The sequence below is a fragment of the Rattus norvegicus genome, chromosome 14, assembly GCF_036323735.1.
Source record: "Rattus norvegicus strain BN/NHsdMcwi chromosome 14, GRCr8, whole genome shotgun sequence".
NCBI classification, from domain to species: domain Eukaryota; kingdom Metazoa; phylum Chordata; class Mammalia; order Rodentia; family Muridae; genus Rattus; species Rattus norvegicus.
The window spans coordinates 43,044,093-43,062,735 of NC_086032.1; the positions used below are offsets into that span (position 1 = coordinate 43,044,093).

Sequence of the window (18,643 nt, forward strand, 5' to 3'; positions counted from 1 at the left end):
AAGAAGCTAGGAGATCAAAACACTATTTGCTACTAACACACTTAATTTTTATAAGATAATAAAGACCTCCACTAAAAGATGTCAAAAGAACTAAATGAGCCAGGTATGGTGGTACATGCCTTTAATCTCAGTACCTGGAACAGACAAATCTGTCTGAATTAAAGGACAGCCTTGTCTACTTAGTGAGTTCTGGGATATCCAGGGCTACACAGTGAAATTCTGCCTATTAAAAAAACAAAACCATGAGCTGAAGAGATGGCTCAGCTGTTAAAGAGTATTGGCTGCTCTTCCAGAGGTCCTAAGTTCAATTCCCAGCATTCACATGGTGGCTCACAACCATCTGTAATGTGATTTAGTACCCTCTTCTGGTGTGTCTGAATCTGGTGTGCTACAGTGTACTCATATGCATAAAATAAATAAATATTAAAATATATATTAAAAAAACAAAAATTCACATAAGAACATGTACAACAATGAAATACTTAGCAATATAAGTTGGTGCCCTGAGGTTATGGGCTGTGGCTGTGAGTCCACCCAATGAAAAATGCAAGCAGGAGGAGCAGGAGCTCAGGACAAGCCTTAGCCACAGCAGCCAGTCAGAGGACAGCGTAGGCCTCAAACATTCAGAGCAGAGGGGAACGAGTAGAGGTAATCAGAGTGATGAAAGCCAGGTAAAAGTGCCTCCCACCTGTAATCCCAACACTGCAAACTGAAGTAGGGGGATTGCTGAGAGTATGAGGTCAGCTCAAGCTACAAAGAAAACCCTGTTTCAAAAACCAACAAAATAGAATTTTTGATGATAGTCTAATGATACTCTAGGATCTTTTAAGGTTTTGAATGAAAACAAAAATTGACAAGAATATTGAGTTTTCTGAACTTCACTACAGATTAGAGAGAGCACTCGACTTAAAATAGCCATAAGCACCATTTTTACCATTTCATGAATCCTCATTTAAACAAAAGTTATTTTAAAAAAGTTATTAAAAGCATAGGCTTTGAAGTATGTCACAGGTAGTCCAAACCCCATGTTCAACTTACGTGTTTGACCTTAGTTAAATTCTCTAAGTTCAAGCGTGTCGATTAAACAGGGGTTATTATACTTACCTTGTAAGATTAGGTAAAACCTGAATGAGAAAATACATGTAGTGCTCTTACAAGGAAGTGCTACTACATACGGCCATATGCTCTCTATTAAACCAATAGTAATAGTCATTATGTAATATGCAAAAGCTATGGTTGCCCTTCATGACCCAAGTCTGCAATATATTCTCTAATGAAGATTTGTCTAAGAAATACAAATACTAGTTTCTTCCTTTAGCCAAACACTTAAATTCCAAGTTCTAAAGTAAAGAGCTAAAATTATAAATATAGAAAAATCAACAAAGCTATTTCCTTTTTTGTATGTTTTAAAATAATCACTCAAAATGGTTTTAAATAAGGAAAATTGAGTATTTAGGCAACAAACTATATAAATATGTGACTAAATGAAATAGGAAATAGTAGGGAGGGGAAACTTTAAAAGCAAAACCAACACCTTATTAATCAAATGCTAAGACAAGGTTTATTAACCATATCAAGAGTATCTGAGTATATCAAGGCTTAACATTCTATATTGTTATGCTATAAAATGTGGTTATTGTAAACAACAGAATTGGTAACAAGATAAAAAAGCTTTACAATATAGTAGAATAAGACATATGTAATGTTAAATTCTAGCCTATAAAACCTGTAACTTAGCTGTGGTAAATGTATTTGAGAAAATATTTTTAAATTGGCTGAAACACAGTAAGAAAAACCAGTCCAGTTAAGTGTCAAAATTTATCATTTTAAAAACTTCAGTAGGCCCTAAACCAGTAAAATTACCTTCCATGAATTTTATTGACAGATGCTCAGGATTACTCTGGCTCAGTGTCTCAGACAAGTTCTAATAAGCACAATATTTTGATACAGAAAAAAGTACTTGCCTTCATACGGTGTGTCTGGAGGTCCTGCTATTTCTCCTCTTAATTCTGTAAAATTCTCATCTACAAGATCTACTTTAATTTGATTTTTGCTCGTCTTAAAAATAAACAGAAAATAAATGTTAGTTATACCAACAAGAAGAAAGCCTATTTTAAAATATTACCTATTAAAAATTAAAAACCCATTTCTCATGTTTGATTATCTACTTTAGGAAAACAAGTCTATGTTTTTCTAAAGCCTAAAAAACTTTTAAATAAAATATTAATTTCATATTTATAATAAAATAGTACCAATTTGAACAAGAGTGCAATTGTGTGTTGAACTCAGAAGAATTTTATTAGAGACAAATTATTTTCTGTTGGTCAATTCAATGCATGCTTATTAACTGCTAAGATGCTATTTCTACACTGTCTCTGCCCAGTCGCCAGAAAATTTATGGTTAGTAAAGCCATTTAGACCATAAACTCCCATTTGAGTTAATCATAACAACTCTGGATATTTAACTGATTTACTGTAGCACCCACTGCAATGATAAACAGTCTAGGCATAGCATTCCTTTCCACGGTTAAATCCCCAGAGAATCTTCTGATGCCGTCTATTTACTTTTCAGATTTATTTACTTCAGTGACAACTACCTTCTAACTAACACAAACCGAATTTAAATTTACCTGTATCTACTTATTTTGCACTTAATGCTTCTCAAAGCATTTATCATAACCGTGTGAAAGGCTATCCTCAAGAGTCATGGTGATCTTAAATAACTCAGAAAACCATCCAGTGTGACTCACATTAGCATTCTCTTCTACAGGATCTTCCTGCTGACAGACATGCCTCTCTTGTTATCTTATTGGTCATACTGAGCACTCTGAACACTCCTAATTTCCAGGGTTTCTCGATTTAAAACTAAACCCCTAATGTTCAAATTTTTATATATGAATTCATTATTTTTATGTCAGTAACATGCCTACATTTATGAAAGGAAGGTCACAAAGACGTATACTGTTGGCTTTTAGAAGCACCTTGTGAATGGACAGGACAATGATGACTATAATTTAAGGTCTTTAGCATCTTCTTTTCACCTCTAATAAAAACAACCAATCAGTTTTACCTTCTTATATAATAATTTTAGTATAGAAACAGAATGTAACTCAAAATCCAAGTTTATGTTATCATCATTCATAATATTTTAATAAAAGCACAAGATAAAGACATGACTTTTATGTATTCTAAAAATATTCCAGTGGGTACTGGTTTCTTTAATAATCTTTATTCTGAGATGTCAGCATCTCATTTTTTCCAAAACATTCAAAAGATGATTATTAATGGTAAATATGCACAAGAAGCTTCCCATGCCCTAGGAAACTAGCACTCTTTTGTATTTGTGGTGGAGAAAGAAATGTATATATTAGTAAAAGTAAAAATATCTTATCCATTGTGTACAAGAGTGAATGTTAGGAAAACTGGAAGCAAAAATTAGAGGTGAAACTGAATTTTAGCAACCAATTTAAGCAGTCACAAGTATCATCTTCATACCTCATTTCTTCCACTAAAATGTCTAAGCAAAATAATATCTTGTAAATTATCAATGCTTTCAAAGATTACTACGTAGCATCCCACAATCAATTTTCTCCGGTGTACAATGAAGTAAATAACTCTAAAATGCTTCAACACTAAAGGATCTAATTAGAGTTGTTTTTGAAAGAAAAGATAATAAATTAGAAAACTGCTTTCTTGCAACTGCCCCAAGTATCTGATTAGTAAAACACTAAGTAAATAGTTGTCAATTTTTACACCTGTCCTTATATCTGTCCATATCTCACCCAAATTATAATTCAGAGGTGAAAAAAATGAATTTTTCGGGGCTGGGGATTTAGCTCAGTGGTAGAGCGCTTACCTAGGAAGCGCAAGGCCCTGGGTTCGGTCCCCAGCTCCAAAAAAAAAAAAAAAAAAAAAAAAAAAAAAAGCATTTTTTCACTCTAGAAAAATACTAGTAGTATATGAAGGATTTACTAAATCTGCTCAAGAAAATACCATCACCAGGATGAATCCCATTATAAAGCATTTTACATTCTAGGTCTTTATCTGCAGATAACTAAAGATAAAAAGAAAACGAAGTTAAAAACGAGAATTTTTCACAACTCAACTTTTTATCAAGTTAATAATTACTCTTTATATCTTCACAGTTTGATTTAAACATCCAATTACTTCATAATCTAAACCTCCCACTACCCACACAAATTGATTTAAAATGTCATTGGAAACGTGGACAAGAGCAAGAGAATAGACTACTAGAAGGCATGGCCCCTGGAGTCAAATGTATGCTGAATCCTGCTTCTGCCATTGACTTGTCTTATTAGTTCAGGGTATGTCACTGAAACTGTAACTAACTCTCAATTTTATTAGTATAAAATGAGAATGCCTGTCACACAATCATTTTAATAACATATGTCTGTAAATTATTTGCTTGTTTGTTGCTGTTGTTTTAAAAAGGTAGTAGTAGAGGTGCTGGGATCAATCCCAAGACCCTTGAGTGCACAATACAGATGTCACCAGCACTTTTCAGAATAAACAGGTTTCGTAAGCAAACATTATCTTTGATTAATAACAAACAAAAAGTCTTTCATTAGAAAATATTTTATGGGGTTCGGGATTTAGCTCAGTGGTAGAGCGCTTGCCTAGCAAGTGCAAGGCCCTGGGTTCGGTTCCCAGCTCCGAAAAAAAAAAAGAAAAAAAAAAAAAAAAAGAAAAAGAAAATATTTTATAATTCACTTCGGTTTTAAGAATGGAAACATTAGGGGCTGGGGATTTAGCTCAGTGGCAGAGCGCTTACCTAGGAAGCGCAAGGCCCTGGGTTCGGTCCCCAGCTCCGAAAAAAAGAACCAAAAAAAAAAAAAAAAAAAAAAAAAAAGAATGGAAACATTAATTTCTAAAAAACAGAAACAAAACAATGTGTAGCTTCTGCACGAAACCTTCAGTGTGTTATTTTTGGCACCACATCTTTAGTAAGGACAACTGCAAAGCTGTTCTTCTATAATTTTCTTCTAACACAGGTCAGCACAAGGCAGGAAGGACTTCTAGTAGTCTGGGTCTTTCTGACATTCCTTTGGATCTACAAAGTATTACTAAGGCCCAAACACAAAATGATGGCCAGGCATGGTGGTGCACACCTTTAATCCCAGCAACTCAGGAACCAGAGGTAGCAGGCACTCTCGTGTTTGAAGCTAATAACAAGTCCCAGGACAGCCAGAGAAGCTCTGTCTAAGGCAAAGGGGGTATGGGGGGGGGGGGGGGAGAGGCAGGGGGTGCAGATGAAAAAAAGATACAGCTCCTAGTAAGCAATGTAACTATTAAGAGAGAGCAAAACAGCATAAAACATACTGCTGGTGAGAAAGTGCAGAATGCTGGGCCCAGCCCTTAGCTCAGTAAGAGTGCCTAGAAGGCATGAAGTCCTGGCTCAGTATGATCCCCAATCTAGGGAGGTGGAAGGGGTAGGATCAGAAATTGAAGATCATCCTCAGCTACACAGCAAATCTGAGGTCAGCCTAGACTACATAACTACATAGACCTTATCTAAAAGAAGAAAATGGGGGGGGGGGTTTTTTGCCAGGAAAAGGCCAGCCATATCATATGGTTCAATAGATAAAAGGAGTTGCCACCAAATGTGGCAATTTCTAGACCTTCCATGGTAAAAGAACCAACAACCCCTACACTAGGACAGGTTGTTTCCTATCTCCCTACACCCACATGTGCATATAGACACACGTACACATACATACAGACACACACAAATGTAAAAATAAAGGAGGAAAAGGGAGTCTGAGAATAGGTATAGAGCATGTATAGGCACAAGCTCAAATCCCAACACTACCCTTCTACAACTCCCCAAAAAAGATTGACAGATTTCTAATACATTTCCAGAGAAGAAAGAAAAACAAAGTACAGAAAGCAATCCTTGACATAGCAATGCTGAGTGCAAAGTAGCAGATATGCTATTACTGTTCTTTCATAGTCTCTCCACGTATTGCTAGTCATCCTCAAACCTGTGGAGATCTTTCTGCCTCAGCCGAGTGTATGCTGGGGTTTTAGGTGTGTGCCTTCATACATACAAATATAAACATATTTATATTTGCTATTGAAGATCAAAGCAAGACTTTGCACTTGCTAGGGTAAGCATTCACTACCCAGCTGAGATACATTACCAGCTCATAAATACAGTATTTGTTGTTGTGAATATGGGTGTTTTGCATGCACATATGTCTGTGTACCACTTGCTTGTCTGGTGCTTGTGGAGGTCAGAAGAGGACAAATAAAAAAATTTTCATACACTTTACTTGTGTCTATTCTAAAATGAAACTTTAATCCAAATATCAACATGAGCTAGGTAATACATATCTATAGTCCGGGCACTAGAGATGCAGAAGTATAAGGATCACCTCAAGAGTCTTGTGAGCTGAGGTTGGGGATTTGGCTCAGTGGTAGAGCGTTTGCCTAGGAACCGCAAGGTCCTGGGTTCGGTCCCTAGCCCCGAAAAGAAGAAAAAAAAAAAGAGTCTTGTGAGCTGTTCCTCCAATACATGGGCTGTTTTGGAATGTGCTTCTGTGCTCCTCCCGGGTATGGTAAATAGGAGTGGGTTTACTTCAGATTACCCATCATGTTTCCATTATCATGACAAGGGCTGTCCTCATAACTGCATACAGCTTGAACTCACCTGAACTTTGTTCATATGATCTTGCTTAACCCTCAAAATATAAATTTTCTGGTGCCCTAAAGAAAAGTTAGTGATTGCATGAGACTTTAGTCCTCCTCATTTTAAGCTACATTTTCCCATGTTCATGCTATCAAGTAGAGTGGTAACTCTACCACTGATTTACATCCGTTCAGCTCCAGGAGAAACAACTATTAATTTAGGATGGACATGGTAGTTCAAAGGTACAATAGCAGCCAGCACTTGAAGCTCACACAAGAGGGTGACCAGATTGGGTCTGACAGTGAATTCTATGCCAGCCTCCACTATATAATGAGAACTTGTCTAAGAGGAAGAGAAAGTAGACCAGCAAATTGATGGAAGAGAAAAATTCTATTCGCCATGGCTTGTTTGAAATAAAGATTTTTAGGGCTGGAAAGATAGCTCAGAGGTTAAAAGCACTGATTGCTTTTCCAGACATCCTGACTGAGTTCAATTCCCAGCAACCACATGGTGTACCACAGTCATCTGTAATGGAATCTGATGCCCTCTTCTGGTGTCTGAAGACAGTTAGTGCACTCCTGTACATTAAATACATTTTTAAAAAATTGTTAAAGCTTAGCAGCTACATTTGATAAGTCTCAAAGAAATCTCGGGTTAAGTCTTACCCAGCACTTGTGGCTCTTCCTAGCACCCAGCACTTCTCATGTGACCTCCTACCCTAAGTCTCTCCCTCCAAGGCGCTGAGCTTCTACCTACCTATATAACTCAGCCATTTTGCCTCCATACCTGGATCTCCTGATCTTTTTCTGATTGCCTGTCTTCATCCCCCACACCACCATCCTTTTCCTCTTTCTCATTCCCTACCCACCTCCTTTCATGGCCATGTTCGGTCCAGACCCTCCCTTCAACCACACCTTATAGCTAGCAGACAAGGTCCTTTATTTTTCATTCGCCATTATTTTCCCAATGCTTAATATACATTAACCTATTATCCAATGACTCAATAAGCCAAGATTTTTATCTGAACATTGGGGAATGGGGGGGGGGGGGGTTGAAGACCAAGCCCAAGCATCTTGAGCATGATAAGTAGGAGTTCTACCAGAGTTACACTGTCAGTCCCCTCAACAGATTTTTTTTTTCTTTTTTTTTCGGAGCTGGGGACCAAACCCAGGGCCTTGCATTTGCTAGGCAAGCGCTCTACCACTGAGCTAAATCCCCAACACCCCCTCAACAGATTTAAAAAAAAAAAAAAAAAAATCTGGAACATGGGGCATTTAATGTTCCCCAAGAACAGTTGATGTGAAAACTAAGAGATGAGACAGAATAGGAAAGTGAGAGCAAGCAAACAAGCAAACATTTACAGTCATTATTAAGAACAAATCGTAACCCTGGTATGGGTCACAAAACCTTTAATCCTAGCACTACAGAGGCAAAGGCAGCCTGGTCAGTATACAAAGCATATTCAGGCCAGCCAGCTCCACAGTGAGATCTCAAAACAAACAAAAAGGGTAAACTGTAAATCAGTGCTACTCAACAGACAAAAGTGAATGGCAAGGATCTAGGGACCCACATGACAGAGGAATTCAGGAAATACCTCTTGGAAGGTACTGCTCTCTGACAGCCTGTGAGCCACAGCACGTGAGACACAGCCAAAGTCAAAGACATACTTTGAAAACATGACAGAGAAAGTCAAATGCGGCTAATGGCTAGTGTATTATATTGGACAGACAATGCTATTCTAGCTAGAGAACCAGAAAAGAATAGCCTCCCCAGGTACAGTAACAATGTGTGAGGTTAAAATTATTAACCTTCATTTCAGTCATAATTCAAAAACTAAAGTGCAAAATGAAATTACAAATTTTCTTTTATGTGTCCTAAGGCTAGGTTCAAAGTAGATATGCAGTCAAGAATGATTCTGAATTTTTAATCCTCCTCTCCAATCCCTAACCACCCTCCCACCAGAGTGCTGGGATTAGAGGCCTTTGCCACAACCAATTTATGTGGTGCTTTAGATTAAACCCTCATCTTCCTGCATGCTAGGCAAGCCCCCTAAGCTAAATGATATTGTGAATATTTACTAAAAATTACTTCCAAGGCATTATTACCAGTACTGCTAGACACAGAACGAAATATACCACTAAATATATAACTGTGTAAGAAACCATGAGAATAGGCAGGCAGCGGTGATGCACACCTTCAATCCCAGCACTCAAGAACTAGAGGCAGGCAATTTCTGCAAGTTCTTAGCCAACCTGGTCTACAGAGTAAATTCCAGGACAGCAAGGACCATACAAAGAAACCTGTCACAAACAAACAAACAAACAAACAAACAAACAAGAACACAAGAACCAGTATCTTTAATCCCAATACTCAGGCGGCAAAGGCAGGTGAATCTGAGTTCCAGCCAAGCCTAGTCTTTGGAGTGATCCAGGACTACACAGAGAAACTGTCTCAAAACAAAAGCAAAACAAAACAAAAAGAAAGAAACAAGGAGAGATGGCTCAGTGGTTAATAGCACTCACTGCTCTTCCAGAGGTCCTGAGTTCAATTCCCACCAACCACATGGTGGCTTCACAACCATCTGAAATGGGAAGTAATGCATTCTTCTGGTGTGTCTGAACAGTGACAGTGTACTCATATACATAAAAGAAAGCAAGCATCAGAATAGTTAATAGAGGAAAAAAATCTAAAAAGAGACTTCCTTGAGAAAGCTACTTTTTAAAGAACGAACTATAAATTTTTTTTTTTTTTGGTTCTTTTTTTCGGAGCTGGGGACCGAACCCAGGGCCTTGCGCTTCCTAGGTAAGCGCTCTACCACTGAGCTAAATCCCCAGCCCCTATAAATTTTGTTTTTTTTTTTTTTTTTTTTTGGTTCTTTTTTTTTCGGAGCTGGGGACCGAACCCAGGGCCTTGCGCTTCCTAGGCAAGCGCTCTACCATCCTAGGCAAGCGCTCTACCACTGAGCTAAATCCCCAACCCCCCCTATAAATTTTTTTAATTCCCATACTCAGGAGATTGTTGTGACCTATATCCCAGGTCCAGGGCAGCCAGGATTACAGAGACCCTGTCTCAAAAAATAATAAGGGGTTGGGGATTTAGCTCAGTGGTAGAGCGCTTGCCTAGAAAGCACAAGGCCCTGAGTTCGGTCCCCAGCTCTGGGAAGAAAGAAAAAAAAAAAAAAGAAAGAAAAAAAAAAGTATGTACAACATAAAAGAGTAAGAATGAGGGAGTAAGGGCTGCAGAGATGGCTCAGCCATTAAGAGCACTGACTGCTCTTCCAGAGGTCCTGAGTTCAAATCCCAGTAACCACATGGTGGCTCACAACCACCTATAATGAATGGGACCTCTTTAGACTGGTGTGTCTGAAGATAGTTACAGTGTACTCACATACATAAAATAAATCATAAATCTTAAAAAAAAAATGAGGGAGTAAGAAGTACATAGGAGCTAGATAACGGAAGATTGTCATAGAGACTGAGATTAAAGGGCTGTATCACCAAGCCACATTCTATTACTCTGAATTCGTGTGTCTTTCTCTTGAACTTCCAAACATCTCTAAGTCATCTCACACTGCAGTTTTTTCACATAATCCTGAGAATCTAAATTCAGATTTCCAGAAACCCACATGAATGCTGGGGGTGTGGGGGCAGATGGCTCACCTGTAATTCCAAACACAAAAACACTTGTAAGCTCAGCACTATAGAAGTGGACCGTCCCAGGCAGATTGGCCTTATAAGTGATCCTCAGATCCCAGAGAGAAACCCAGACTTAAAAATACAGAGTAGACAGACTGTTCCTGAAAACAACAGAGATTGGCCTCTAGTCTCCAAATCCATACTCAAACATGCACAAGGGCACACTGGAGTGTACACACACACACACACACACACACACACACACACACACAAATACACACACACAAATAAGCAGAAGTTCTAGCTGATCAACAAAGATCTGCATAAATGTACAGATGTTCTATGTTCAAGGAGAGCAGGGCTCAAATGTGTCAAAACACAATTTCTCCCAATTTAATCCATAGATTCAATGCAAATGCCAATTAACTCCCCCAATAAGCTGATAGGCAATGTTAATTATATCTAAAAAAACAAAAATAACCAATGCAATATTTAAAAACAAAAACCACCTGAGAATGATGGTGCACACTTTTAGTCATCAGTAACTGAGAGGCAGGTGATCTCTTCGTTCAAGGCCAATCTGGTCTACATAAAGTTTCTAACCAAACAGGGGGTACATAGACACTGTCTCAAAGAAACAAAAAAGAAAAATAGTAAATGCATAGCCACAAAACTCACATAGACAGCATAGTAATAAAGACACACACCAGCAGTAAAATCAGAGCCACAGTAACATAGTCATTATCTTTAATAAAGAACAATATGACTGATAAAACATGGTATTTTCAACAAATAGTAGAATCTTCGATGTACTTAATTATTTTAAACAGGATTTCAATAAAAGTCTTGGCATAGTGGCACATCCCTACAATCTTAGCACATAAGGAAGTTGAAGAAGATAATCTTAAGACCCTATCTCAAAGCAATACCAATAGGCTCGCAAAGATTAAAAGTAACTAAAAGTAATTAAAAGTATTAAAAGTAATATGGTAAGATCTGGAGTAACCACCTCCTCTACAGGACCTGGGTTCAACTCCTACCACCCACAAGGCAGCTCCTATCTGTCTGTAACTCTAGTCCCAAGGCCCTCTCTGGCATCTATGTACAGCAGGCACCCACATGGTATACAGGCACACATGCAGGTAAAACACCTACACACATACAATTTTTAAAAAATAAATTTAAGGGGTTGGGGATTTAGCTCAGTGGTAGAGCACTTGCCTAGAAAGCACAAGGCCCTGGGTTCGGTCCCCAGCTCCGAAAAAAAAGAAAAAGAAAAAAAAAATGTAAAAGCTATTAAAAAGACTAAAGTAGTATAGGATAGGGGTAGAATAGACCTTTAATCCCAGCATGTGGGAGGCAGACACAGGCAGAACTCTATGATTTCAAGGCCAAACAGGGCTACATAATGAGACCCTGTCTCAAAAATAAAAACAAAAAAGGAGGAGGGGCCAGCAAGATGGCTCAGAGGTTTAAGACACCACTCTTGCAAGGGAGGGACCCCAGGTTGAGTTCCTATCACAACCATCTGTAACTCCAGTTCCAGAGGATTGGGTGTACACCCTTACATGACATGCAGGCAAAGACTCCTACACTCATTCACAATCGCAGCACTGGGGAGGCAGATATCAGTAGATCCCTAAAGTTCACAGGCCAGCCTAGGCCACTTGCTAAATTCCTAGCTAATGACAGACTTTATCTCAAAAAGTAAAATGAAATAAAAGCCTGAAGAATGATACCTAAAATTCTTCTCTGGGTTTCATTTGCATGCACGCACATTGAATCTTCTCGCTTCTGTTTTATATAAAAGGTTTGAAAGTCATCACTCATACGAGAAGACATAAACAGAGGAATGAGGGTGTAGGATCTATATAATATGTACAAAAAACCCTCTGTTCACTCAACAGCACCTCGAAGAGGTGGAGGTGCAGGAGGAGAAAAAGCAACCACAGCTGGTGAGCAAACTGAAGTCAAAGAACAAACTGCTGGAGGGGCAGTCAAGTGGGATCACAGAGCGTCACAGAGCAGACTCTCACGATGTAGAAACTCAGACCAATGTTCAACTCTAGAGAGATGGATGCATGACTGGAGGCAAGCACAAAGAGGAGCAATTAAGAATTCCTTGGAAGTTCCCCAATTTTCTGAAACTGGTCCTCAAAATGATGTAAGAGAAGGAACTCCAGCAGGGGAAGAGAAAAGTAGGCTATTGAAATAAACCCACAGTATTCTGCCCTAGACAAGACCCATTCAAGAGAAATATTGTATCACAGTTTGCCCTTGGGTGATAAGAGGTCATAAGTAGAAAAGTTGAAAACTTGAATATGATAATCCAATAGGAGAATGACACCTTATATAGCAATTTTTTAAAGTTTTATGTATATGAGTATTTTGTCGACATGTATATCTATCTATGCGCCTTATGCATGCCTCATGCCCAAAGAGGTCAGATGAGGGCTTTGGATCCCCAGCAACCAGAGTTACTAATGTTTGTGAGCAACCATGTAGATGCCAGGGCTACACTTAGGTCTTCAACAAGAGCAACAAGTACTCTTAACCACTTTGCTGTCTCTCCAGTCCCATAGCTATTTCTTAAATTAGCTGTGTCCACTAATTTACAATATCCCTGTAGTTATGTGAATAGAAATGATCCCCACAGGCTCATATATTTGGTCATTAGGAAGTGGCAATACTTGACAGGGATTAGAAGGTATAGCCTTGTTGGAGTAGGAGAGGCCTTGTTGGAGGAAATTCGTCTCTATAGGTGGGCTTTGGGGTTTCAAAGGCTGAAGCCAAGCCCAGTGTCACTCTCTTCCTGCTGTCTGACAATCCTGATATACAACTCTCAGCTCACCCCAGAGTCATGTCTAGTTGCATGCCACTCTGATGATAAAGAACTAAACTAAACCTCTGAACTGTTAGCCAGTCCCAGTTAAAGGCTTTCCTTTATAAATGTTGCTGTGATCCTAGTGTCTCTTCATACCAATAAAACACTAAGACAATCCTTAAAGGTAAACTGTTAACTTAAAAAAAGAAAAAAAAAAGGCAAGTATAGAACAATCAGCACACAATTCAATTTTTGCTTTTGGCACTACTAGGGATTAGATTACCTTTATAAGAGAAACCAAGAGCTTCCTCCCCACTTCTCCAAATGACGACATATCTACAGGTCAAAGGGGCCCTGACTGTTCTGGCATCTTGTTCTCAGACTTCTAAGAAATAGAGTCCCCAATATAGTGTAGTTTGATTATGACAGTACAGACTGACCATGAGTAATAAAAAAGGGAAGGGGGCCATTTGTTAGTACTAGAGAAACTATCCTGGTTGATGATAGAAAGAAAGCCCTCCCCACATCCTAGAAATTGAAGGTGTAATAACATGTGATTGGACAAAATGAGCTACTCCCCCAGAACCATTGTGAGAGAGTTAGTCTTTAACTTGGGATCCTCATGCTTCTGTATCCCAGTAAACAAGATTTGACCTATATACCAACATACCTGATGCAATTTTCATCATGCTACAATTCTAGCTCAATAAATTTGAATTACAATTGAGAAAATCACCAAACTAATAAATAAGAGTGATACTGGCATAAGAATAACCTAGTATAAAGCAGGACTCAACTTGTGGGTCAACCAGTTGGGGTTAGGGTCACTTTGACAGGGGCTGCATATCAGATAACTTGTATATCAATATTTACATAACAATTCACAACAGTACAAGATTAGTTATGAAATAGCTATGAAACAGTTTTATGGCTGGAGTCACCGTAACATGAGGAATTGTATTAAAAGTTACAGCTTTAGGAAAGTTGAGAACTGCTGCTCTAATAGATGAAAAACTGTATATACCTTGCTTTTATCAACTTTTTGTACATAAGCTTTTTAAAATCAATTTTATGTATATGAGTGTTCTGCTTACACAGATGCATGTGCACTATGCGCACACCTTGGGCCTGCAGTGATCATAGGTGGACATCAGATCCCTTGAAACTAGACTTATGGATGGTTGTGAAACACCACATAGGTGCTAGGAATCAAACCCAGGTCCTCTGCAAGACTAACAAATGCTCCTAACCACTGAGTCATGTCTCAAGCATGGTATTTGCACATTTTTTTAAATTCTCACAAAAAACAAGGAGATAGAACTGTGTTCCTAACAAATATTAACAAAATACAAGCCTCATTCTTATGATAATCTTCCTTAATCTGTCGACAAAAATTATCCCTTTCCCCAAACAATGTTCCCAGATTCCCATCTGGCTTGAATTCAGTTCACTTCCTTCAGCAAGCAAACAAACCGGCTGGCCCCATCTTACATGATCACTTCCAACAGCCTCAGCTCTCCTTGCTTCAGATTCCAGCAACACTTCTTATTTTATTAACACTCTTACAAAATACGCTTCACAACTATGATGCTTTCTTTTCCTTTTTCTTCCCCTGTGCCCCGATGTTTTCTTTTTCATAATACTCTCTGATAGACCCCCCCCCCCGCAAGATAGTTAAACTCATCTTCCAATTAAGTTAAAAAAAAAAACTCGTCCTCTTGCCCCAAGCTACCAAGCCACCACTACTTGAGAAAATACAACTATTGTTAATTGGTCTATAAAGTGCAGACCACAAATCCCAACAGGAACTTAACATTGTCCTATGTGTCTGTTTCTATTAAAGATCAATCTTCCCACTCTGTTATGAACACCACCCTACCCCTGTTCTTTTTCAAGGACTTTGCAACTTCCCTAAGCAATCTTGTTGAAAAAAAGATTTTACTCTCTAGCATAATCAGATTCTCCTACCCACCAACATACAATTGCCTCTGTCATCTGCCAGAGTTCTTTTCAAAGGTCCCTGGAGGGTGACTTCCCCAGCCTCTCCACTCTCCTGCTAAGCAAAACTCCTCACGCCACTTTGTCAGTCCATCTTTCAGTAACCCACTCCAATCGGACTGCTATTTTCACCATTCCCATAAAAACCTTAGCAAGGGACACCAATGGTCATCAAGTTGAAAAGTCAATGATCCTTTTCCTTTCAGCTGCCAGCCTAACATTCTTTTCTTGGCTTTAAGTATTAGTTCACTCTGTCATCTGTTTTCCTATTTCAATTTCAGTATGTGCAAAGGGCTGAAACAAAACCAGGACTTCATCTTTTTTTTTTTAAAGATTTATTTATTTATTATATATAAGTACACCGTAGCTGTCTTCAGATACACCAGAGGAGGGCATCGGATCTCCTTACAAATGGTTGTGAGCCACCATGTGGATGCTGGGAATTGAACTCATGACCTCTGGAAGAGCAGTCGGGTGCTCTTAACCGCTGAGCCATCTCTCCAGCCCAGGACTTCATCTTAAAATCTTTACTTTAGGCAATTTCCCCCTAAATTACCCAGTTGAGGCTTTACCTATATCACCTGCTTGTCAAATCTCTCTCCAGATCTCACCTCCAAACTCATAATTCAACACTCAACTGCTTGCTTGCTATTTCCATCAATATCAACATAAACCTAAAAAAGACACAGCAAAATTCTTCCTCTTCTCCATTCTCCCATCTCAGAAACAAGCATCACCAGTAATTACTAGAAAAAGACATAGGTGTTTTCTAATCCATTAACTATGTTGTTTCTAGCTTTTCAACATATCCCAAGACTGCCACTACTCTTCAGCTCCCCACTCAATTCTAACCCATCTTACTATCAGCTCTTCTCCAAGTAACCTAGACAGTTTCCCAAATGATCTATCTGGGGTTCTTTCCCTACCCTTTTCCCATAGCAAGCTAACAAATTTCCTTTCTCAACTGACACCATAAACCTATGGTGTCAATACCTGAGATAGGCAAAAAGTTCTAAAATTCAAGGCCAACCTAACCTACACAAAAAGAACTGATTCAAGAAACAATTTCCTCTTTTCTTTTTCACCAATGGAAACAATGGTTTTAAATGAGAAGCAATGTGTTTTGTCAAAATACATTTTTGAACACACTCATCTGTGCATGGAGTGGTGGGCATGTGGAGACAAGAAGACAATTTGTAGTAGGTGTTCCCTTCCACAGTGTGAGTTCCAGGGATCAAACACAGGTCATTAGGCTTGGCAGCAAGAACCTTTCTTTGCATGATGAAACATCTCATCAGTCCCTAAATTACATTTCTTAATCTTCCTTAATTTAGTAATATAATTTTAAAAAGTAGAATCAGAAGTTACTGAAAAGGATTCTGAGAAAGCTGATTAAAGGAAGCGAGCTCAGCTATCCCATGTCCTTCCCTGCTACAGCTCAGACATGTTGTCTGGACAACCATTTTGAGAATTTAAAAACAAAAAGTCCATCCTTAAGGACTATAAATTGAACATGAGAAGTAGTCATCAGCTGAACATGGCACTTTCTGTAATCCCAGCACTAGGGAGACTGAGATAGAAAGGTCCAGCCTAAGGCCAATTTGGAGCAAGCAGTTTGAGACCACAGACAGAGCTGGATCCTATCTCCAAACTTAAACATTTGTAATCTATTACACTAACGCCACCTGAACACCTCCTTCAAACTTCCCCTACTTGTCTACACTACAGATTACTATCCTGGGAAGGGGTTGAATATTAGATACTTACTTTACAATTCATAATAGCAAAATTATAGCTATGAAATAGTAATAAAATAAAGTAGGGGTGTCAGAACCAAAAGAGGAAAACCAAAAGAGGTTTTCTTTTAAACCCTCCAATGGTTTCCACAGTCACTTAAAACCCAATTTCTCTTTTAAAACCCTTTGTCATCTGGATCCTGCACCCTTTCCAAGTTCTTGCTATAATGTTTTAGTCTTTTAAACAGAACCCACTCTTTGAGTACTGACCTTAACAGTTTCAAGTCCAAGGGTCACGTAGTGAGACTACCAATGTCTACTACTACTAATGTATCAAAACATTGAAAAAGAAAAACAGGACAGATGTAGTGATACACACCTCTATCTCAGAACTAAAGAGACAAGAGGCAGGTTGATCTCTGACTTCCAGGAGAGCCACTGCTATATACAGAAACCGTCTTTAAATTTAAAAAAAAAAAAAAAAGGCACAGTGGTGCACAGCACTTGGAAAGTGGATGGAGAAATTCAAAGCCACCCTCAGCTACACAGTGAAGTCAAGGCTGGCCTGAGATATAAGACCTTGTACTAAAACACAAGATGGATGAGAGATAGAAGTACCTCTGGGGGTGAATTTCAGATAGACTCTACTACTGTCTATATAAAGCAACCCTGTAATTTTTATATTTACAAAAACTGATTTTAAGAAACATAATTAAGCTGGGCAAGGTGAGCTGACACTTTAACCTCAGCACTGGACGTAGAGGCAGGGAGTTCTCTGTATACATAACAAGTTCCAGACCAGTCAGGGATTCAATAGACCCCATCCCAAAAGAGGATTCTGAAGAGAAAAGGGGAAACAGAAATAATTTTTCCATCTTTAGTTAAGATTATCAGCTTTCTATACATACACAGGTGATCTTCTCTACATATAACTAAGTTTATTCAAATTCACCCTTAAAGTATATGGTTTACTCTGGAGGAACTCTTTCCCTGAGGGTAAATTAAATTACTCAACCTTACAGCTTACCCTTATGACACGCACTGACACACACACACGCACACACACATGCACACTCACTCTCTCTCTCTCTCTCTCTCTCTCTCTCTCTAAAAATTAGCTGTTTGGCAGGTCAAGTTTACTCAGTAAAGCAGTGACTACGTCTAATTTATTAACCACCTAAGCAGCTGAATAAATGAAAAAAATATGAAGATTAAACAAACAAAAGAACCCCACAGGGACACAGATGATGTCATCCATACTATTTAGGTGCCCCTTGAGATCTTCAAAGGTAAAAACAACAAAATAAAGCCAAAATAATTCCCTTTTGACTATCTTGCTTCCTAGTTTTTGATGTGGGTATTTAGTTTTCTAAATACAGGACCCAACTAAATTAGTATCCTACAGATGTGCAACCTGACCTGGAGATCATCTTCAACAATGTATACTTTTACTAGTCTCAGAGGCAGAGCAAAATGAATTATTTTCATAATGGCTGGGATAAGCTCCCCAAAATTCTTAAATTTTTTCAGGAAAACAAGTGCCTCCTACTTACCCACAATGGAGAAAGAACTACCAAGAAATTGGGTCTCCACCCTCAAGAATATACTTCCAGTTTTGGGGGGCAGGGGTGCCTGTTTTGCTTTCAAGACAGGATTTCTCTGTGTAACCCTGGCTGTCCTGGAACTCTTTCTGTAAACCAGGGATCTACTCAGCAGTCCGTTGCCTGCTTCTGCCTCTAGAGTACTGGTACTAAAGTCTTAACACCATCACACCTGCCACATCCCCAGTTCATAAGAAGGC

The 18,643-nt window shown here is 38.7% G+C and overlaps 1 protein-coding gene across 5 annotated transcripts in view; it reads right to left on the minus strand.

Annotated features, from left to right (window-relative positions):
• Ube2k (ubiquitin-conjugating enzyme E2K) overlaps window positions 1–18,643 on the minus strand; it is a 66,145-nt gene that overhangs the window by 32,412 nt on the left and 15,090 nt on the right. For 3 of the 5 annotated variants that reach the window (NM_001106006.1, XM_039091716.2, XM_063272925.1), the window contains exon 2: window positions 1,965–2,058. The exons of the other annotated variants lie outside the window; for them this stretch is intronic. In NM_001106006.1, coding sequence (NP_001099476.1) covers window positions 1,965–2,058 — 94 coding nt within the window. The remainder of the gene's footprint in view (window positions 1–1,964; window positions 2,059–18,643) is intronic. 5 annotated transcript variants of the gene reach the window in all.